Raw genomic sequence first — 23,785 nt, 5'->3', positions numbered from 1 at the left:
CTCCTTATTTTAGTACTTATTTCAGTCGAACATAAGGGATGCTCTCCTTGTAACTGTCATGGGAATACTCTGCGATAACAATCCCATTTTCACAGAGGGCTTTTTTAATTTCATTGAGGGATAGGGCCTTGTTCATTTCTTCTCCAACTCTGCCTCTGGGTCATACCCCTTTGTCTACAATTTCTGGCTCATGGTTGACATTACACCCTGGCTTTGTCTCACCACACAGCGATGAAATGGGGGAAATGCTGCCAACGATATTCTCAAGGTCTCCCTCAGACGTGCACTCAGTGAGTCACTTTTTCACTGCCAGAGCACTGTGACATTCCTCCCTCCTTCCCCCCTATCTTTATTTGCAGCTCCTGTTACACCTATCCCCAGTCCTGAACTAGAGTTACACCCAAAGTGTTGACTTCTTCACCTTCAGATGCTGCCTACATTGCTGTGTTCTTCCGGCCTCTTGTTTGGCTCCCACAGATTTCTACGGGGCACATTTTGATTTTTTTCGATATCAGAGGAGAAGTTCATTTCATCATCAGTTCCAACATCGATATCCATTTTTTCCAGGCACAATGTTGGCTTTACCTCATATTGGGTAAAGTGCTTTCTGTAATTTTAATAACAGGGTAGTTTTGCTGCTTCCACTAAAACTTTAACCTGCTCTTCATGTTGTGTGTGGTCCCTGGGCAAGGTGATACACCCTCGCAGAGTCCAGGCCATCATATAGTATTGTGCTAGGCATACCCCTTATCTGTATATAGGCTAACTCTCTCGCCCCTGGCTAATTTCAGTGCTTGTTTCACAGCTTTAAATCTGCTACATGGGCTGAGAATATTCCAGGGATCTGCCCTCCTTTCAAGTCTTCCTGAACATCTACCACAGCCCATCCAGTGCGAGCCGGTTCCTCATTTTTTAGCTAAACCTACAAATAAATTCATCACTCTGTCTCCTTCTAATATTTCCTCAGTAATCCTGCCACACTCTCTCCATTATCAATTTCTCTCAAACATTTTGTTCCTCTCCCCTTAATGTTTGCGTGATGATCAACTCAAATTGTTTATATTTGTATTTTCTTTGTTAATTTGTTTCATACCTTGTACTAAAATTTGCTTTATTCTGTCATACATACCCTCTGAATATTATAAATTCTACACTCCTTACTTTGGTTTATTGTCCTCCAGTTTACCATCTACAGATCACCTTACTCATTAGCAATAACATCATACAATGACTTAAAATTCTCCAGTTCTCTTTCATCTTTATCCATCTTCCAATCTCAAAACTCTTGAATGTTTAAATTTAAATTCTCCTTTGCAATTCCATTCTTTGTTCTATCCCAATTATTTATGGTAATTTCCTCTAGAGAATAGGTCTTGTTAAAAAAAGATGTTTTCTGACTTTGCTGGCCAAATTAACTATTTCATGCCATGCTATTTCTCAAGAAGGTACACATGATTGCAACCTGTCTCTCAGTGTATTTTGGACTAGTCTCAGAATATCTTTGCATATTTATGCATTATCTCAATATCATTCCACATTCTTGATTCTCATGTGATCTAATGAAAAGATCTGTGAAGTTTTACTTACCTCTCTATGTATGGTCCCAATGCCTTGGTTGGTGGATTGATCATCAAATTCCATTCCTTTGAAAACAAGGATATAAACGTCACCAAAAGAAAGCTAACAGTTTAGTGTTCTCATCCAAACTTCCCTTTCATTAGAATGCATGTTAACCTCAAAATGCCATTACAAGCCGTTACATTAATTTTGTTTGGCTTCTTCTGCCACCAATCTGCCCCTTCATCACTAGTTCTCATCCAATTCTGCAATTCAACTGCTCACCTATCTCATTCCTGAGCCCTGAAGAAATATGCAGTCCATTGAAACATGTTCATATAATATCTTAAAACAGAAATAAAACATTTCTGTTTGATTCCAGGCTGTGTGCATGCATTTGTTATTATTTTAAATTTTAAGTAACTATTTCCCTTTAAATGTTATAGAATGCCAGACCATGTGAATTTCTTACTATGATATGCTTAGATATGCCCAGGCCTAGTGGTTTTGAAATGCCTGATACTCAATATGTTTGTTCAAAATTCCAGTTTTCCTTACTTTTAAAGCATGATTCACATCAGTCGACATTTAGGCTGAACAGATTTATCATCCGGAATTAAAGATTCACTCATGGTCAAAATAATATTTGGAAGTTCACTCTGGTCAGAAAAAGCAATTCAAAACATGATTATTCAATCATAAAGATTCTGAAATTAGGCATTTACCCAGAACTTTTTCCTCAAACTGCACAAAACACAAATTTACAGTATTTTAAGGAAAGAGGAAATAAGTTATGTCATTTGACTTGGTTTTTCCACCTTCAACTGGTTTTATTCAAATGATTCCAGAAAGGTAATTTTAAAAAAAAACCCCTGCTTCTGGGAAACAAATTCTAAATGAACATTTTGTAGTAGGTCTTCTTTTAATGTCCACTGAGTTCCTTAAAGAGTTCTCACATTAACCATACGTGTTTCAAACTGATAGGAACATATTCACTACACTTTTACATTGTCATACATTTGCAAAACATAAACTGAATTCAAAATATCCTCAGATCTTGAGCTCCAGGGAACTAAAACACATAAATTACACAAGACAACATTTAGCAACAAATAAACAAAAATGGACACAAACACATCCATCCACATCCATCATGTTATCAAGCCATCCCTTAGTCTTGTTGCAGAAAAAATGACCCTTTACTGGGCTGACAGGTCCAAGACCAGAAAGGGCTGATGGACATCATCTGCTCATGTTGTATGCGGGGACAATCCTGGATATGGCCAGAGAAGAACATAACTGTCGATTTGCAGATAGAGAGACTTCAATGAGCAAGCAACCCAGTGAGCTTCATTATACTGTGCTGTGCTTTTTCTCTCATTGCCACCTGTGTTACTCATCATTAATGTGAACAAATGTTTGTTCTTCTTTGATAATTAGTTCTCTCTCCTCTTATAAAAGCATTCAACAGATTCCTGCAAAGAGGCAAGCACCAGAAATCCTCTGTTCCTCTCCAATTCTGAGGAGAAAACCATTTCTGTCTCCTTAGACGATACACCAGCAAGGCTTTCACCTTTATCATCAACGAGCGCAGAGATTTTCACCTCGGTGGGTTCTGTTTCCAGGTTAGACTTGGGTTCACAATCTGACATAAACATAATTGGCACATCTCTACACCTGAACGAGGAAGAAGTGCCTTAGATCGCTGATGCCTCAGCGGACAGCTGGATACCAGGCCCCTGTTCCAGTCCAGACTGAAGATGAACCTCGGTTCTTGGCCACTGATGACTTCATCAAACTGCACAAATGGGCACAAGAGCAGCAGCAATGTTTGTCAGAGTCAGTGGGTATGCTGGATTGAAGGAAGGAGGAGAATCGACGTTTCGGGCATAAGCCCTTCCTGAAGAAGGGCTTATGCCCGAAACGTCGATTCTCCTGTTCCCTGGATGCTGCCTGACCTGCTGCGCTTTTCCAGCAACACATTTTCAGCTCTGATCTCCAGCATCTGCAGACCTCACTTTCTCCTGAATGAAGGAGGAGCCCACCAATGTTATCATTGGGCAGGATGACAACTGCCATGGAGAGCCAATCAGGGTGTCTGCCAGATATGTACATGGATCTGCACTCAGTCCTTCTCGCTGCAGGTATTTAGCATCTACTTGAAGGTGAGGGGGAACAAGGGATCTTCCCCTCACTGCAAACACCCCTTCCTACAGAAACTCTCTCAGAAACTCCTTCTGAGGGCACACCAAAGGTACCTAACCGTCTACCTTTTTCCAGTGCTTCCAAAGCCTGCAGAAGTTCAAACTGAAGAGGGTAAGCATGTGCCGGAGGCTCCCCAGGCCCAAAGGCACTAGGAGGCAACCACCTTCTAGGCTAAGGAGGCCAAGCACAGAGCAGGCTCCCTCCATCCTAACTACAAAGAGTGTGACTGCAATAGATGTGTAATGAAGCTAAGGAAGAATAAAGCTTGTTGGAATGTCTGCTGCAACATAATTTTCATTGTCTTACCTCATTAAATCACAACTATGTGAGAGATAAGTAGCCTCTTTAGATATTCCAAGCATGAACTGACTTGTAATGACCAAGCATTATTGTTCTCTCAAGCAACTGATTGCTTGGCAATTGCTTGATTGTCAAGAGCCTCTGTATCAGGGATCCTTGAACTGTGACATTGAGGACTGCAGCCGAGGTATTGCACTTTAATATGGAAAACAACGAAGCTCAGCATAATGTGCAAGAGACCTTCCAGTGCCCAGCTTGTACATGTCATTGCTCATGTGTACCCACCTTATGAGTGAGAGTACTGAATCACTGATGATTCCATATACCTCTTCAGAGAATGGCTTGTTCTACCTATCAGATTTTCAAGACAGTGCATTGACATTCAATGTTGGGAGATGTGAATTGCCATTGTAAATGTTCCCTGTTTACCCTAGAGCCCATGACATTGGACATTCCCATGTACTTGTTGGTCCTACACCCTTTTTATGAAGTGGTCAGAGTTACTATGACCTGTTTTAACTGCACACCCCCAACATCTGGCACTCCTAATCTGCTTCGATTTAATGAGGTGCCCTACATCAAGGTATGTGTTCTCTGTGATCCAGTACAATGAAACCCATATTCAAACTTGCATTGCCCACATTTCATTTTCATTTAAGTGCCCAAATGATGGATGAAGCATTACATTCAGAAGAAATTGTGATGAACATAGAACATTACAGCACTGTACGGGCCCTTCGGCCCTCGATGTTGCACTGAATTGTGAAACTAATCTGAACCCCACCTATCCTACACTATTCCATTTTCATCCATATATTTATCCAATTGCCATTTAAATACCTTTAAAGTTGGTGAATCTACTATTATTGTAGGCAGTGTGTTCCAAGCTTTTACTACTCTTGAGTAAAGAAACTACCCCTGACATCTGACCTATATCTATCACTGCCCAATTTAAAGCTATGTCCCCTTGTGCTAGCCATTGCCATCCAAAGAAAAAGGCTCTGACTGTCCACCCTATCTAACTCTCTGATCATCTTGTATGTCTCAACAAAGTCACCTCTCAACCTTCTTCTCTCTAACGAAAACAGCCTCAAGTCGCTCAGCCTTTCTTCATAAGACCTTACCTTCATGCCAGGCAATATCCTAGTAAATCTCCTCTGAACCCTTTCCAAAGTTTCCACATCCTTCCTATAATGTGGTGACCAGAACTGTATGCAATATTCCAAGTGCAGCTGCACCAGATTTTGTACAGCTGCAGTATGACCTCATGGGTCCGAAACTCAATCCCTCTACCAATAAAAGCTAACATACCGTATGCCTTCTTAACAACCTTATCAACCTGGGTGGCAACTTCCAGGGATCTATGTACATGGACACCTAGATCTCTGCTCATCCACACTACCAAGAATCTTACCATTAGCCCAGTACTCTTTATTCCTGTTGTTCATTCCAAAGTGAATCATCTCACACATTTCCATATTAAACTCCGTTTTCCACCTCTCAGCCCACCTCTGCAGCTTATCTATGTCTGTCTGTAACCTGCAACACTATACACAACTGCATCAGCCTTAATGTCATCGCACATTTACTAACCCATCCTTCTATGCTCTCATCTAGGTCATTCATAAAAATGACAAACAGCAGTGGCCAAAAACAGATCTTTGTGGTACACCACTAGTAACTGAACTCCATCAACCACCACCCTCTGTCTTCTTTCAGCTAGTCAACTTCTGATCAGAACTGTTAAATCACCTCAATCCCATTGCTCAGTATTTTGGACAATAGCCTACCATGGATCAGTCTGAAGAGTAGGTCATGGTCAGTCATGGGAGTCAATAATGGTTAGGGAACTTATCACATGGCAGTCCATAGAGTCCTTCATGGATGGACCTACAATCCCAGGACTTCTGATACTCGACCTGCAAGTACTGACCGTGAACCAGTCCCTGATTACAAGGATTCAGATCCTCTGACACTGGAAGGATCCAAATGTCTGTGTAAGAGTGGCCAATCCTTTAGACTGGAATCACATGAGCTCCTTAATTGACTATGGCATTACACCTTGACTGGCTGTAGTCCCCTTTCACCCTGCTCAGGGCTACGCACCTTTGAATTTCACATATGGGTATTTGCATGAAGCACATGTACTTTGAGAACATAAATGTTGATTTAACATGGTGCCACACAATGTCTATTCCTTAACTACTCTATGCTGTCCAAGAGCACTAACTGTTTGAACTCCTTTGTGTCTCTTCATTCAAATGTCACACAAATGATAGTGGCTAGTGACCTGTAACTTAGCACTGAAGACCCTGTGTGCTTAGAAAGTAATGCAAGCTCCACAAAGGCTGGCAGCCCAGAAGTCAACGCTCGTGTCAATGAGTGTATCCAAAGGAAACAATGTGAAGCAGACTGAACTTGGCTTCCTCCAAGTAAGCTGTAAAATAAATGAACACTAAGAATTTAAGCTGGGAGCCCAAGGATGCATGGGTCCATGTGAGTGCAAAGGCATCCTATGTAGATGTATCAGATACACATCTCTACCTACATACAATGCAGCCTGGCAAAAGCTTATAGGTGTTCCTGAGCTCCGAAAGAAAAGTGCGATGGATTGAAGTGATGTGCATGATAGTTTGAGAGCTGCCACCATGACATGGTGAGGCTGGTGGTTTGCTGGTGCTGACTAGTGTGGACAAAATGCTAGCAAGGATGGTGGCTAAGTAGAATGTGGGGATGTTGTTGTGAAGAAGCAGTTGATTGATGGCCAAAATAAGCATTTGGCAAGCTGCATGAACTGGGCACCTCCTCTGATTTATGTTGTAGAAATTTTCACAGTCTGGTTTCTTAGTGGAAAACATGAAAATTGGAAGTGACATATAAGAAGATTGGAAACATTTTTCTGGAACTTGAGAATCAGACTTTTTCATTCTCATTATATTTTCGCACCTTTTTCACCATTACTCATGTCACAGCAAGGAGGGGAAAATTCTGCTCACAGATTGGTTGCAAGTACTACCTTAATCCTTGAACAAGCGACAATTGAATGAAAGGGCAAGTGTCTTCATGTATCTTGCCACTGTTTATTTGTTTTTCCATCTTAAACTCTCTGCCTGATAGTGCTTAGTGTTCTCAGAAACTGTGAAAGGAGTGACCATATTAATTATACACACAACAGACTTCACTTGGCAGAGGAGGGTTAACCTGAAAAAATTGAAGAATAAATAACAAATGTCAGTTTAATTATTGAGATCTGGAAATTGAGGTATTGATATTTAGTGCCTCTGCTCTCAATGGTGTTGCTGTTTGGTTGGATGCTGTACCTCACGACCCATAGATCACAAACAGAGGTTTTTAAGCATGTCTTTTTCAAAATAATGTGACAAAATATAATGTTATTAATAACATTAATAACACTAACTCTCTTTCATGTGGTTCTTGTTCTGTATAGGAAACGTGTACTGAGGTTGTCAGCTGGAATTGAGCATGTAGGCGCTATCCATTGGCAGTTAGTACTTTGCCTTCTTTTGATCTGGATTATTTGCTTCTTCTGTATCTGGAAGGGAGTTAAGTCAACTGGCAAGGTAAGGGGCTGAAGTGGATTAATTCCTTGAAAGAATGGTGAGCAACACTAAGAATCAGGTTTTATTTGTGGAACACTATTATACAGACTGATTCTACATATGGTGAGCAAAAAGGAGTCCTATCAATTTATAAATGGTAAAATATTTCATTGTGCATTTTCGTTTGATCAACAGTGGGCCTGTGATGAGAAGTTATGACTACTGTTATCGATATGACTTCTTTTGTCCTTCATTTTCATTTAAGTGTCACATGACTGAAGTAACACATTCAAAAGAAGTTGATATAAAGAGCTGAGATAGGAAGGACGTCAGTGTTGATATTTGGTTGTGTTGGTAGATGCATTACGGAGTGGCATCCAAATGCAACCTTGTAGCAGAGAAGCGATCAGCAGCTGTTGATGTGATTCTAATTTGGGATTTCGAGATCTCTCCATTCCTTCCCGACTCTACTTTAAAAAGTTTATTTTAAGCTCTTACCTTTTTTTCTTTGAAGCCAGTAGACGTCCCCTAAAGCATTAAAATAAGAATAGGTTATGTTATGAAGTTGAAGGCATGTACTGTACCTTTAAGAGAGAGTGAATGCAGGCACCTGTCATGTGACTGACTGTAGGCATAAAGTGTACTGGACAATTTGAAGATGAAACATTTGAGCTGTAACTCAGATACTGAGTTGTTTTCACAACAATCCAAATTCAACCAATCAGTTTAAATTATGCTGAAAATGTATTGCTGGAAAAGCGCAGCAGGTCAGGCAGCATCCAAGGAACAGGAGAATCGACGTTTCGGGCATAAGCCCTTCTTCAGGCTTATGCCCGAAACGTCGATTCTCCTGTTCCTTGGATGCTGCCTGACCTGCTGTGCTTTTCCAGCAACACATTTTCAGCTCTGATCTCCAGCATCTGCAGCCCTCACTTTCTCTCAAAGAGTTTAAATTATGCCCCAATATACTCAAACCCAATCAAATTTTAATTTTACTGTTTTGACAACATTAAACCAATGAGATGATCCAATGTTTTAGGGTAGAAAAAGCAGGCATTTTGGACAGTTATGAGAAAGTGAGGACTGTAGATGCTGGAGCTCAGAGGCGAGAGTGTAGTGCTGAAAAAGCACAGCAGGTCAGGTAGCATCCGAGGAGCAGGAGAATCAATATTTCAGGCATAAGCCCTTCATAAAACATCCCAAAACATCGATTTTCCTGTTCCTTGGATGCTGTCTGACCTACGGTGCTTTTCCAGCACTACACTCTCAAGTTTAGAAAGTTAGCCAGAGTTGAAACTTTATTGCTGGAACAGCACAGCAGGTCAGGCAGCATCCAGGGAACAGGACATTCGACGTTTCGGGCACAGGCAACGGCCATTGTCAGACTGCCTGCAGACCCTCTTTCTAAAAGGTACCTTTTTCACATGAAACATCTTTGCAGCAGAAGACTGAAGATGACCCGGGGAATCTGCAAACAGAGGAAGTTTGACACCTGAAGATGACAACTGGTTTTGAAAATTGATTTGCTGTAAATTTAATAGAGGCTTTATTGTTAGTATATTTTTATAGGGTGGGAGGTGGATATCAATTTTTTAAGAGAAAGGAGACTTACAGTTGTAAATTATTGTTATTTAATGTTATCTTATGGAATTAAAGAATAAACTGTTAATTTTTTTTAATAGCGGAATTTGGTAGTTCTCTGTCACTCATACTTTAGCAGATTGTGAAGTGAGGTAAGCTTTTCTGTGTGTTTGGTTTAATTAGCAGAAGGGTTTAGTGTGTAGTAGCAGCTACATTTAGAGCTGGTGCTGCCTATATTCAGTAAGTCACAGTCTCTCAATGGAAGCTTCAGGCAGCCATTAGACCTATTATTTGAATTTGGGATTCATTTGGGAATATGGGGACTTGACAACCTCTGTTCCTGGCATTGCACTGGCTTGGAAACTCTCATACCACTGTAGTCATTTGGATCGGTAAGTAAAGACTTTTGGCTTGGCAGCAGTATCTTGTTAGATGACAATATCAATTATGAAGCTAAAGCATATAACAGTATGAAGGAGCATGCAGAAATGAAGTTAGCTTTGATTTCTGTTCTGTTTATTTGCTTTTCAGGTTGTATACTTCACTGCTATCTTCCCTTACGTGATGCTTTCCATTCTTCTCATCAGAGGATTAACTTTGCCAGGTGCTGTTGAAGGAGTTAAGTTCTATTTATCCCCTGATATTTCCAGGCTAGCTGACCCTCAGGTAATAGGTCCAAAAACATGTCATTATCATATTGTTATTTGTGGGAGCTTGCTATGTATAAATTGGTTGTGTTTCCTATGTTACAACAATGACTGCATTTCAGAAACTGGCTGTCAAGTTCTTTGTGAGAGCTAGCACTTTTGAATATATTCTGTGTTGTTGGAGTAGTGTTAATGACTCATGAAAATTGCTAACCATAAAACAGTCTAACTTTATTATAGCATAATTACTGGTAGGGGAACAGTCTCTTACATTAACTTCTTTCCATGGTACTTCCGCTAAGTATCCCAGATCAAATGGTTATATATCTCTTTCTGGCAAGAATCAGAGACTGTTGTAGTTAACCCTTTATTGCAATTTGCTTAACATACTCCATTGTGCATCTTCACCAAGTTTCTGTTCAGATTTCAATGTTCTATAACATTCTGGAAACCCAGTGCATCACTCTCCCAGTGTTTCTGTGCATCTAAAGTCTCTTAGCCTCTTTTTGTTCTCTTAGGTAAATGTCATTCCATTCTCTCTCTTTCATGTTCTCTTGTTTTTCCTTCTCTTTATCCTCAGTTTTGTTTTTGAAATTCTTGCCTCTGTATCACTTAACTGTCTGTGGTTTGTTGACTAATCTGTGGTACCTCTCACTTTCATATTTAGAGAATAAAATGTTCTTTTCTGCTATTGGTTCTCTGGACTCTGTTGAACAGAATTCAAACTGGAATCATCTGCTTCAATGTCTTCTTTCATCCATGCTTATTTCATCAACTCTGATTTCCACTCTGCTGCTCAGTTGTATCAAAGCTTTTCTGGTTTTTTTTTTAGTACTGTGTTATGCTGTCTTCCATGTAAGATTTTAGGTGTGATCATTTTTCCAAATCTGGATTGATTTCTGACTCAAACCTGTTCTCCCTGTTGAAGATCTGGTGGTTTCAATGTTGTTATTCTATGATGACTATCAGTTTTCCATTTGCTTACTTTCCTCTCTTGCTTGTAATTTTTTTTTGACTTGTGGAATCAATGTATGTTGAAGGGTACAAATCTGTTTTTGAAACTGTCTTCTAATGATTATCTTGCAAAGGTGAGGATCTGTAACTCAAGAACACCAGTTAGCAATGCCTTTTTGTTTAGGAATGCATCTATAGTTCTGACTTCCCTTTCAGATTAGTTTCCATTAGCTTCAATGAACTTATGTGAATAAATCCAAATAATTCTGTAAACTTTGAAGCTCCATGTTCACTAATTGTGTGTTGTTATCTGTTATAATATTAGGAAATGCATAAATTACTTTCAATGTCCTTATCACTGCTTCAGATATGTGACCATACAATTGTTTCACCTTAATCCACCTCAACTAGTAATCCACAATATTGTGAACATGTTCTTTTGTGCTCAAATAATCCATTATGTGGGATTCCCATGGTCTTAGAGGAAAAGTCAGTTACATTTATGGTTCTTTTGATTTCTGTCTCGGAATGATACATATAACATGCCCAGCTATCATTTCTTTCCAGGGTTTTCAGGAGACCTAGCCTCTAAACTGAATACCATGCTTGAAATCTGTGCACAGTAATATTCAAATGACCTTTTTATGTATTGTAAGATCTCAAGTGTCAATGCTGTCCTTGTATCTATCTCTCTGTCTCTGTCTTTCTCTTTGTCTCTCTCTGTCTCTGTCTCACACTCACATGAGAGGTCATGGCTATAGTCCTCTGAGACTATGGTTCTCCAATAACCTTCAACTCACTGCAAGATGCATAAATAACTCTCTTCTTTAACCACAATTCAGCATCCGAGAAAAGCTAAAACCACTGCACCAGAATTTACTTTAAAGCAAGTACTGTATCATTTTCACAGGGTCTGTGTACTGTAATAATTTCAACTTAACTGTAGAAGACATTAAAGAAGTTTAACAATATTGTGTGAGTCTTTGACATTGTGAACACTTTTGCCTTTTTAAACCTTCTGTTTGAATGTTCTGCCTATTCTTCTTCTGTAATAATTTGCTTGAAAATGCCCTTCTTTACATCAATGCTACTGCATGTCTTTGGCTGGATAATTTTCCACACCAAGCAATTAGATTGGATTGCCACTATCAATTGCTTTTGTGTAGGACACATCTCCTCGTCTCTTCTTTTTTTTAAATGTTTGACACGTTTAACTGTCTGTGTTAACTTCAAAATTTGGACCATCTCCCTCTGTTTGGCCCATTTGAGCTTCTGAAGTGCATTCAGCCCAAGGTGAGCCCCCAATCCAACCCCATAGCCTCGCATATACCATGGCCAGTCCATTTGACCTGCACATCACTGGACACTTTAGACAAAGATGATTTGCCTTTGCTAACATTAAATCTTTTCAGAACCGCAAGCTACCTGATAATGTATCATCCATTACTCTGACCACTATTTCATTGCAAATTATCTCCGCTTTCAAATTACTATAATCAGTCTTCTGCTAATCTGCACAAATCAAGAATAAATACATTGATATTTACCCCATATCTCTGAGTATGTTTTTGAATTTTGCATTATTGTGATATGTTCTGCCTGAGATTGAAATGTCTACAAAACATCAATATTTTTTGGTAAATGACATCGATTCCCAGATCAAAACTGAAATGGTATGACCACAACAGTCCCTCATTGTGTACAAAAGTGGACTGACCTGTTCACAGTCTATTTTTTTGCTGCTAGACCCCAAAATTGAGTGGATCGCTTGTACAAATTTGGTCATGCTTCAGCCTGATTCAGGTTTGCAACTTTCTGGAAACTCGACAATACAGGTTTTCCATCGCTGCTTGCCACCATGTATTAATGTGTTAGTTTGGGTGGAAGCAGTTTCAATAATTGCTCAAAAATCCCAGCTATCCATAAACAGTCTGTTATCATTGAAATCTATTTACAGTTCTGTGAACATTCTCTTGCACAAGCTTCTTCCATGTTACTGTCTCTAAGACTCTCAGATCACTTAATTTGATTTATTGTCACATCTATCTAAGTACAGTGGAAAGCTTGATAATGAGCAGTACAGACAGATCATAGTAAGCAAGGATATACGGATCATAGAGTGGAAAAAAAAGTTGGAAAGAGGCATGCAGATTACACCATACAGGGCGTACGCTAGGCAAGATCAACATGAACATCAACATTATTTGAAGTTAGAGTCCATTCAGCAGTCTAATAATGGCAGGGAAGCTCATCTTGAACCTACTGGTGCATGTATTCAAGCTTCTGTATATTTTGTCTGCCAGAAGAGGTTGTAGGAGAGCATTACCAGGGTGGGTCTTTGATGTTGGCAGCCTTTCCACAGTAATGTGCTGTCTAAATGGAGTCCATGGTTGGGATGTTGGCTTCTGTGATGGTCTGGGCTGTGTGCACAGCCTTCTTTGGTTCTTACGGTTACAAAGGTTCAGAGACAGCAGTTATAACCAGCCTGAGGGTTTTGTTTTGGAGAAGTGTCGATCAGTGCCTGAGGTTGTGCACTTTACACCTCCCCAGCATGGCAACACTGAAGGGTGTTGCGCAACCCCATTGGATGCTTTGAACTCAGTTCATGAGCCCATTGACCAAAGATCACAGAATATTCTGGAAGGCGCAGGATGAGGGGAATAAAAACACCCAACTGTATGCCACCCCCTCAGTGCAGACTCACAGCATGACTTGTGGCAGAAGATCATATGGCAACCAAGAACCCAGGAGAAGATGCACCCTGACGTGCAAGACCCACCTTGATGGAAGATAGCCAACCCTACATCAGAAAGGAAAGTGATTCCACTAGCCCAATTCAAATTTGTGGATTGTTGTTGGTCAAATCCTTTCTCACACAGATTTGATAGAGAGTAAATATTATGGGAATTTGGAAAATACTCACATGACATTTTTAATTTGGAGAATTTAATTAATAATATCGAGTTGAACTGCAAACTGAATTCTGTGTCCCTTTGTCCATCTCACTGACAAGAGTACTTGGGTAAAGTGTTTTAGTACATAAGCTGTTTGAAGTATCCAAAGCACAGACAACACCTTGATAGGAATATGTGGAAAACCAGCAAGTTTTATTAATTGTTGGTTATTCTTGTTATTTTGCAGTTGACGTTACAAAGACACATGCCTTGATTTCAAATTTTGCATCAGCACCATAAAAAGCTGGTGACAAATTGTTTATTTTCAACAGTGGTTTCATCTCAGCCTTCAACATTAGTTCAAGCTGACCAAGTTGTATCTGTTTAACCTGTTTAACTTTAAGCTAGTCTTCTGGTACCATATAAAACTGCTCACTTAAACCTTTTTTGGGTGGAGCAAATATTAAACAGGGCAATGCCCACAGTGTATTAATTTGTTAAATAGACATAAAAATATTTGTAACTGAAAGAGATAACAGCTGTGAAATTCTACCAAGACTATAGCAGGAAACCCATTCATTCTTTTAAGACCTCAAGGCAACTCTCTCACTAGTTGGGATCTCATTTCAGTCCCTGTAAAGAAGGCACTTTAGCTATAGTAGTAAAAGGTAATGAATCCCAAAGGGGATGGAGCTCTTACCTAAGCAGCCAACTTGCCCATTCATTTTTTTCACTTTTGTGGGCTGACTTTCTATTATCAGAACAGCAGCACAATTATCAGATCATTCAGGAAGGCTGACTGAAACATCTTATTAACATGACTCATCCAGGCCACAGATTGAATTGATCATATCCCTGTTTAATTTGGGACAGGCTGTTGGTCCAACCCTCGTGAATCTATAAATGAAATAGACTATATAGAGTTTGTACTTGATTATTCTACAATGGAATGAATGTTTGAGTCAAAGATGAGAGAAAATGTGCTCATTAGTCACCAGTTCCTGCATTGAACTCAAAGATTATGACTGCTGTGAAACTTAATTTTGCCTGAAACTATCTTTTACTGCACTGTTAATTTAAGAGGCATTTTTATTTGTATGTGTTAATGAAACTGATAATTGTTCACTTCTTTTCGCCTATATGTTTACTTCTACATGTTCACTTCTTTTCATCTTCAGGTATGGATGGATGCTGGTACCCAGGTCTTGTTTAGCTTTGCTGTCTGTTTGGGTGCCCTCATTGCTTTGGGGAGCTACAATGACTTCAATAATAACTGTTATAGGTATTCTACTATTTATGTAATGTCATTTCCAATCATCCTGTAATGTTTCTTTAGCTTGGAATATGATGAAGATTAATTCCTCTTCTAGGACAACCTCAGCTATCCTTGAGTTAATATTGTGAAAAAATAATTTACCACCAAAATACTGTTTATAAAGCTATACAGGTCAACTAATTTTATTCCTTCTTCTTAGAGATTGTTTGTTCATGAGTGCCTTGAATAGTGGAACCAGCTTCATATCTGGGTTTGCCATCTTTTCTGTCCTTGGATTTATGGCACTTGAGGAAGGAGTGCCCATTTCTGATGTGGCTACATCTGGTATGGAGAATTCCCTTTTGAAATTCAATGTTAATGCAATATTTATCAGCTTTATTTGGCTTAGGAATGAGGATACCAGAGAATAATAATAGAGCAATAATGTTTAAAAATGAGATAGTTATATGTGCTACAAGAGTATATGGCTAAAGCAACATCATACTCATTGGTTTTAAATCATTCATTTGGATGGAGCTAGATCTAGATGGTTAAAACTCCAAAGGGGCGAGAATCTTATTCACGAATTCAAGTTGGAATCAAGGATCTGATGCTGATTTGAAACCTACATGCCCTGCTGTCAACAGCGGGAACTTCAGCTAGCCTCAGAAAATCTACAGCATGCTTCAAAGACATCTAGCTTGTGTAGGAGAGCCTTTGACAGCAGGTAGTGATAGTGAGAGACAATTCAGTTCAGAGAAATGTGTTGGCTCAACTGGAAGAGGCTTGAGGTGAGGGGGAAGAAAAGCCAAAGACGAGAAGTTCAGAATAGGGCAGCTGGAAGCTTCTGATAGTGGCCAAAGAACCAGCAAGGGGAAGTAGAGCATACAGTTCTTAGGTACCTAGGTAGACTGATTGGCAGCACTCCTGGGTCTGGGAAGCTTAGTGAAGAATGAAAAGCAGGGCTGCAGCAGCAGCAGCAGCCTGAGATTGGTAATTTAAGGAACTAAGACCACAAATATTGCAGAGCTACTGCAGGTGGCCAGAGAGCTGAGAATTATAATGGACAAGGCAAAAAGCTGCAATATAGTTAGATGGATCTGAGCAAGGCCTTTGAGTTTAAGAGGCTAAGAGAAGAAGATCCCTTTTTTGTCTGGTAGACAAGATTATCTGTATGACATAGTTACGGGAAATTAGCAGTAGGAACTCCATCAACTGATTAATCTTTACAGTATCATGGTAGACCTGCAATATATCAATTGTAAATAGTTTGTTCCACAAAGCTACACTATTCTGTTAATTCTGTTAATTGCCATGGAATAAAGAAACCATGCTTTATAATTTTCATGTAGTGCATAGGTTTAATTTGCTTGTTATACATGAATTAGATTATTTGTTGCTATTTGAATGATAACAAAGTGCTCTCAGTTGGTTAGATTATAGAGTCTTGATTCAGTGACACTATCACCACACCACCATCTACCCTTACCATAATCCTTCAGTAAGACTCTTTTGAATGGCTGAAGCATGTGAGGTAGAGGGATGCTGTGGCTTAATTAGGGACTTTAGGTTGCCCATGATCAGCAACCTTCAGGCTATTAGGCCTGACAGAGTCCAGTTACAGACTATAATAACTGTTAGAGCTTAATTTAACATTCATTGCAAATCATGGATTCAGGGATCACAAAACTTCAAATGTGCTGTCATCCTTAGAATTGCTCTCATGTTCAATCATTATTGTGAAAGCTTTCCCTCTACCAAGTATAACAGGTAAGTAAAACATACGCACAAACCAGGAATTCTTTATTGCCTGACAATGAATCTTCATAAACATTAATGGAGATTGATAAGTATAAAAGTGCAGAGTAATCTTATACAATGATATTCATCCAATGTTACAGGTCCATCTGGATACTGTTGTGGCGATTACTCTTGATTTCTAATCAGTAATTTTCCTACTCATCTTGAGGAGGACAGACTTTAGGATATCTGGCATCTGACCAAAGATCCATGAAATCATTCTCTTTTCTAATGTGCAATGAGGAAGGGTTTGTAGAACCCTGACCTCTCATGACCTCAGTATAAAAAAATCTAAGGTCTAGACCATTACAGATGCCATAAGCCCTGCAGGAAAGAACCATCTTCAGTGACCATTGAAATGACCATTTTATAGTTGCCTGTAGTTGACATTATCCTTTAGACTGTAGTCAGTTCAAATAAGTTATAAATCACCTATATACTATGCTATAGAACTCCACTAGTAGATAGTCAAATGCATGCATGATTGCTGATGCACATAAATGTAGTTAGAGACAAAAAAAATCCTACAGATGCTGGAATCCAACATAGACAAGCAGGAGGCAGGAAGAGAACAGCAAACCAGGCAGCATCAGGAGATGGAGAATTTGACATTTAAGGTATAACCCTTTAGGAACGGAGGTGGGGTTGGGGGAACTGCAAATAAAGAGAAGTGGGGGGAAGGTTATGGGTGGGGAGAGAGGCAGTGTGGTGAAGTAGTGATAGGTGAATACAAGTGGTAGATACGACCTGGTAGGTCATTAGGAGGAATGAAACCGGTATCAACCTACTTCTTATCAACCTCCCAGGTCGTATCTACCATCTGCCTTAACCTATCAGTACCTCTCCACTCTGCCCCTCTCCCCACCCTTAACCCTTCCCCTGCCTTGTCTTTATCTGCAGCTCCCCTACACCCACCTCCATTCCTGAAGAAGGGTTATACCCGAAACATTGACTTCTCCACCTCCTGATGCTGCCTGGCTTGCTGTGTTCTTCCAGCCTCCTGCTTGCCTATGATGATGCACATAACCACTGAAATCTAACCACATCAGCCAATAGCCTTCTACTGAACTATTTCTTGAGCAGTCCTCTCTACCTCCACCAACTCTTGTCCAGGTGTGTTTAGTGAATCACCCAATGCAGACTTTATTACCTTATTTTTGATATAACAAAAGGGTTATAATTTTTGTGCTGGTTCTCGGCAAGGAGAAAGATGGGACAACCAAAACCCGAACTCTCTGAATGATGAGAGAGAGAGAATAAGATGAAGCAGATGAAAAGGGGCATGTGACAAATATCAGGTTAATGATACAGTACAAGTGAAAGCTAGACTGAATATAATAAGTTCAGAACAAAAGTGAAAAAGAAAACAGAAGCAATGGGAGAATCTGAGAAAAGACAGGTAGCTGATATAAAAGAACCCAACATCTTCTATATGCATATAAATAATAAGGGTAGAAATCAAGAGGCCAGTGGGGGAGAGAATGCAGTCACTGACCAAATCTACACATGGATGCAGTGGCCTTGACTGAGGAGCTAAATAAATACTTCTAACTGCTTTTTAAGAAGCTTCTACACGACTGATAAAGGGTCATTTGAAATGGTTGGCTGTACCAAAACTGAATAAATCACTAGGTCCAGATCAGCTGAATCTGAGGGTGCTGAGGAATATAAGTTGGAAATTGTAGAGGTACTTGTCATAATTTTCCATTCCTCCTCAAATCCTCATCAAAGAACTAGAAAATTGCACATATTATATCATTATTCAACAAAGGATCTAAAGAGAACCCTACAAGAATAGACCAATCAATTTAATCCTCATGATGTGAAAGCTTGAAGCTGTGATAATTATTATGATAAATATTTAGCTTTATATTCAGCTAAGCTGCTTAGTTAAATGACGAAAATAACCATTCCCTCAATATTTAGTACAGGATCATCAAAGCGTGGATTGGCACAAAAAGAAGCCTTTGCCACAAGCCAGGTTGTACAGCATAACTTGTCTGAAACAGTCAGCATAAGTATATGATAAACTTAACTCTTTCCATTTTGTGCACTGAAATATACATACCCCCCCAAAAAATGGCAAAGGACTACCAATAGTGAACTCATTGCACACAATATCTTGAAGATTTTCAATTCTGGATACATTGCATTTTTATTGTATCAAAGATTCACCTGGTCATGCCAGGTATTTTATATTGTGAATACCATTGCTCCAGTGATGGCCATTGTGCATGATCATATTTGGAAGAAGAGTCACTGAACTCATAACATTCACTTTATTTGCTCTCCACTGCTGCCAGACCTGCTGAATTTCTCCAGCAATTGCAGTTTTGGTTTGATCAATCTGTGGTATCAAGATAACAATGAGGACCAGGAACATTAGGGGCAACCATCAGAAACCTTGTACTACACTGTGAGGAGATCACCTAACTCTCTAACAAAGGGCGTCAGCCAATAGGCTGCACAACTTTGAGCCACTGTGTATGTCCATTATACTTCAGAACCATGTGAAATTATTACTCGGTAGACAAATGGAAAAGCTGAAGAAGGGCCTGTGCCCGAAACGTCGAATCTCCTGTTCCCTGGATGCTGCCTGACCTGCTGTGCTGTTCCAGCAATAAAGTTTCAAAATGGAAAAGCTACCGTGTTAACAATCATTGATACTCCCAGGAGTATGTTATGCAGTGCTCACAAAAAGGGAAGATTAAAGATGACTATAATTGGCTTGCTGGAAACCAGTTACTCAAGCTGAATCAAACTCCAGTCCTGAGGAAGGATCACTGGACCTAAGACATTAACTCTGATTTCTCTGCACAGATGTTGTCTGACTTACTTAGCTCTTCCAGCAATTTCTGGTTTTGTTTCTGATTTCCAGCATCCACAGCTCTTTTGGTTTTACTCAAGCTGAATGTTGGACAGAAAGTTGGATTACAACACCAGACTGATGGCACAGGGAAGCCAGTAGAAATTGTTGATGTGCTCGAAACCAAGATCTTAGAAAGTACAAGCACCAAATGATGCTGTAGGGTGATGAAACAGAAGGAGACCACAAACAGAAAGACCAAACATGATTTCTTATGACAGAATCATGCTCTACGATATAACAGAAAAGAACCTTAACCAGCATTCCAAAAATATGTAGCTGCCTTCAGCAAGAATCACCTAAACTAAAGCTATATGATAAGCAGACTGTCAATATGTTTTAGAGACCTGTAAACTGAATGTAAAATGAAACAAAAACAGAAATTGCTGGAAAATCTCAACAGGTTTGGCAGCACCTTCAACAATTATTGCATTCTGGAGAAGTTCCAGAGGATTGGAAAATTGCTGATGTGATACCCCTATTCAAAAATGGGTGTAAGTGAAAAGCTGATTAGTCTAACATCTATTGTGGAAAAGTATTGAAATCAATCATTAAGGAAGTAATAACAGCACACTAGGAAAATCATTATCTAATCAAGCAGAGTTAGCATGGCATCATGAAAGGGAATTGTGTCTGACTAATTTGTTAGAGTTTTTTGAGGAAGTCTCAACCAAAGTGAATAGAGGGGGATCAGTAAATGTGTTGTTTGACAAAGTTAATTTATAAGCTAAGAGCCCACAGTGTTGAAGATGGTATAGATATAGAATTGGCTCATTGGCTGGAAGTGGCAAGTTGGGCTGAAGGGTTTACAAGGATGTTACTGGGACTGGAGGTTTGAGTTCTAAGGAGAGGCCGGATAGGCTGGGAGGTTGAGGGGTAATTTTATAGGGGTTTATAAAATCATGACGGGATTGTTAAGGTGAATGATAGGCATCTTCTCTCGAGGGTAGGGAATTTCAAGATGAGGGGCAGAGCTTTAAGGTGAGAGACGAAAGATTTAAAAGGGGCCTGGGGGCCAACATTTTCACACAGAGGGTGATGCATATGTGGAATGTACTGCCAGAGGAAGTGGTAAATGCAGGTACTGTTATAATAGTTAAAAGGCATTTAGACATGTACACAAATAAGAAAAGTTTAGCGGGATTTAGGCCAAACACAGGTAAATGGGATTATTTTAGCTTGGGGAAAACTGGTCTGCATGGACAAGTTGGACTGAAGAGTCTGTTTCTGTGCTACATGACCCTGACACATGACCAATGGGTTCCAGAGGGATAAGTGTTGGGACTACAACTGTTTATACTATATGTTAATGACTTGGAAGAAGGAAGTAAATATACTGGAGCCAAATTTGCAGATGACACTAAAATAGGTGGAAGGCAGGTTGTGAGAGGGATACAAACTGTTCACAGAGAGATATTGATAGGTTCAGTAAATTGGCACATGTTGGCAAATGGAGTATAATTTGGGAAAATGTGAAGTTATTCATTTAGAAGGGAAAACAAAAGAGCAGAATAGCAATGAAATAGAGAAAAGCTGAAGAAAGTTGCAACATAAAGGGACTTTGGGATATTTGTGCATGAAACACAAACGTAGCACACAGGTGCAGCAGGTAATCAGAATTAGAATTCGTATTAGATGTTGTAGTCATGTAAGCTGAAGTGTAGGAATACAGGAGTACAGTGAAGAGTGGACAACGTTGCCATTCTCTGATGCCATCAAGCTCCTTCCAAGACGCCAGGCTGTGGCTTGATCCGGGTGTCTGCATGAAGATATGACTTAAAGAAGACTTTAACATCTGGATATTTCTGATTCCTTTTGGCTTTGTTTCCTTTATTTCTGCTGTATATTTTAGTCAAATGTGTAACCAATCAGGAAGACTAATGGAATATTGGACTCTATTTCAAGGTGGTAGGAATGTATGAGTAGGAAATTCTTACTGCAACAGTTCAAGATGCTGGTGAGATCATACCTGGACTACTGAGAGCAGTTCTTGTCCCCTTATTTAAGGTAAAATATAATTTCATTGGGGGCAGTTCAGAACATGTTCACTAGGGTGATCTTTGGTCTGAAGGGATTATTTTAAGAATAAAGGCTAAACTGGTCTACTCCCTGGAGTTTAGAAGAATGAGAGGTAATCTCATTGAAACATATAGGACTCCTGAGAGGCTTGACAGGGTAAATGCTAAGAGGGTCAGATGGCTTTGTCTCGGAATAAAGGGTCACCAGTTTAAGACTGAGATGTGGAAGAACTTGTTCTCTGAGGGATACAGATTTTTGGTACTCCTTGCCACGAAAGAGCTATGGGGCAGATTGCTTGTGTACATTTTAAGGTTGAGGAATATTTTTGATAGGAGGATATCAGGGGTTACAGGGGAAGGGCAGGAAAGTGAATATCAAATTAGCCATGATCTTATTGAATAGTGGAGCAGGCTCGAGGGCCAAACAGCCAACTCTTGTTCCTATTTATTATTGTCTTATCTGTGGAGAGAGAAAAACAGAGCTAATGTTGTGAGTCCAATGACCGTCCTTCAGAATCCAGAACCTCTAACACTAACACTTCCTCTTTCCACAGATGTTGACAGTCCTACTGAGTTTCACCAGCAATTTCTGTCTTTCCTTGTAAATTAATTGCAATATGTTAAAATACATGAAAACACAATGTAGTTTATTTTGTAATTAGTTAGATTCTTTAAGGCCAAACCTTTTGTCTAGGAAAAAAGGTGATGTTATAACATGACAGCCCTGTACTTTTTAAGGAAGGATGTTTTAAGCTACTAGGAGAAAGTAAGGACTGCAGATGCTGGAGATTTGAGTCAAAAAGTGTAGAGCTGGAAAATCACAGACAGTCAGGCAGCATCTGAGGAGCAGGAGAGTCGATGTTTCCAGCATAAGCTCATCACCAGGAATGTGGGGTGTGCCCAAGGGGACTGAGAAATAAATGGGAGGAATGCAAAAGTTAGATGAAGGTGAGGAGTGATGGTGATAGGTCGGGGTGGATAAGTAGGAAGGAAGCTGGACAGGTAGGACAGTTCAAGAAGGTGGTGCAGAGTTGGAGGGTTGGATCTGGGATAATGTGGGGGGAGAGGAGATGAGGAAACTGGTAAAATCGACATTGATTCTGTGTGGCTGGAGTATCCCAAGATGGAAGATGAGGTGTTCTTCCGAGCAAGTTCGAAAGCCACAAAGGGATCAGTTCCATGTTTTACTTCTCTTTTCAAGGCATACTGGGGGCTCAATTCCACCACAAAAGAGACTCACTGCAGTTTCAATAGCATATCTGTCCTCTTACAGAATATTCAGAACATCTCAGTAGGGAGGAGGCTGACTGAATCTTAGCGAAGGAATCTATTGGAGTTACACATGTGGATTCCTCTGCAGCCTCAGGCAAAGGTATTTGTCCTCCTCAGAGAAGACTCATAACTTTGGCCACACCCTGTTAAACTGCCTCCTGCTCCCATTATCTTGCTTCCCCTCTGTATTAACAAAAGTATATGAATCACCCATTGAGAACAGGCAAAACCCTTCTGTTTTAATCTCGTCCCATCAACACATGATCATGAAAATACGATAATCAGTCCCTGTATTCATTCACTCGTTATCACAGGATATCAACATTCACTGGACCTTGTAAAATTATAATTACCGATCTTAAACAATATGACAACAATCAACCATGTGACTTATAGACCTTTTGTATTATTTCTATTAAAATGGACTGCCTTTGTGTGTAGAGAAGAGATTTGCAGAGAAGTGTCACCACAAGTAGATGCACGACTACTTTTGGGGACATTGAGAATCTCTCGCCCGCTGTCCGATAATAGACAATAGACAATAGACAATAGACAATAGACAATAGATAATAGGTGCAGGAGTAGGCCATTCAGCCCTTCGAGCCTGCACCGCCATTCAATATAATCATGGCTGATCATTCCTAATCAGTATCCTGTTCCTGCCTTATCTCCATAACCCTTGATTCCACTATCTTTGAGAGCTCTATCCAACTCCTTCTTAAATGAATCCAGAGAGTGGGCCTCCACTGCCCCCTGTAGCAGAGCATTCCACACAGCCACCACTCTCTGGGCGAAGAAGTCTCTCCTGAGCTCTGTCCTAAATGGTCTACCCAGTATTTTTAAGCTGTGTCCTCTGGTTCAGCACTCACCCATCAG

General features: G+C 39.9%; 1 protein-coding gene across 2 annotated transcripts in view; it reads left to right on the top strand.

The window, feature by feature from the left end:
* Positions 1–23,785, top strand: part of LOC122559632 (sodium- and chloride-dependent GABA transporter 2-like) — an 83,712-nt gene that overhangs the window by 31,513 nt on the left and 28,414 nt on the right. For both annotated transcript variants that reach the window (XM_043709430.1, XM_043709431.1), the window contains exons 5-8: positions 7,511–7,643; positions 9,735–9,869; positions 14,877–14,980; positions 15,174–15,298. In XM_043709430.1, the coding sequence (XP_043565365.1) occupies positions 7,511–7,643; positions 9,735–9,869; positions 14,877–14,980; positions 15,174–15,298 (497 nt within the window). The remainder of the gene's footprint in view (positions 1–7,510; positions 7,644–9,734; positions 9,870–14,876; positions 14,981–15,173; positions 15,299–23,785) is intronic.

Source organism: Chiloscyllium plagiosum, chromosome 19 (genome assembly GCF_004010195.1).
Source record: "Chiloscyllium plagiosum isolate BGI_BamShark_2017 chromosome 19, ASM401019v2, whole genome shotgun sequence".
NCBI lineage: Eukaryota > Metazoa > Chordata > Chondrichthyes > Orectolobiformes > Hemiscylliidae > Chiloscyllium > Chiloscyllium plagiosum.
Note: the sequence above shows the minus strand (reverse complement) of the source record. Positions and strands in the feature narration are given on the sequence as shown.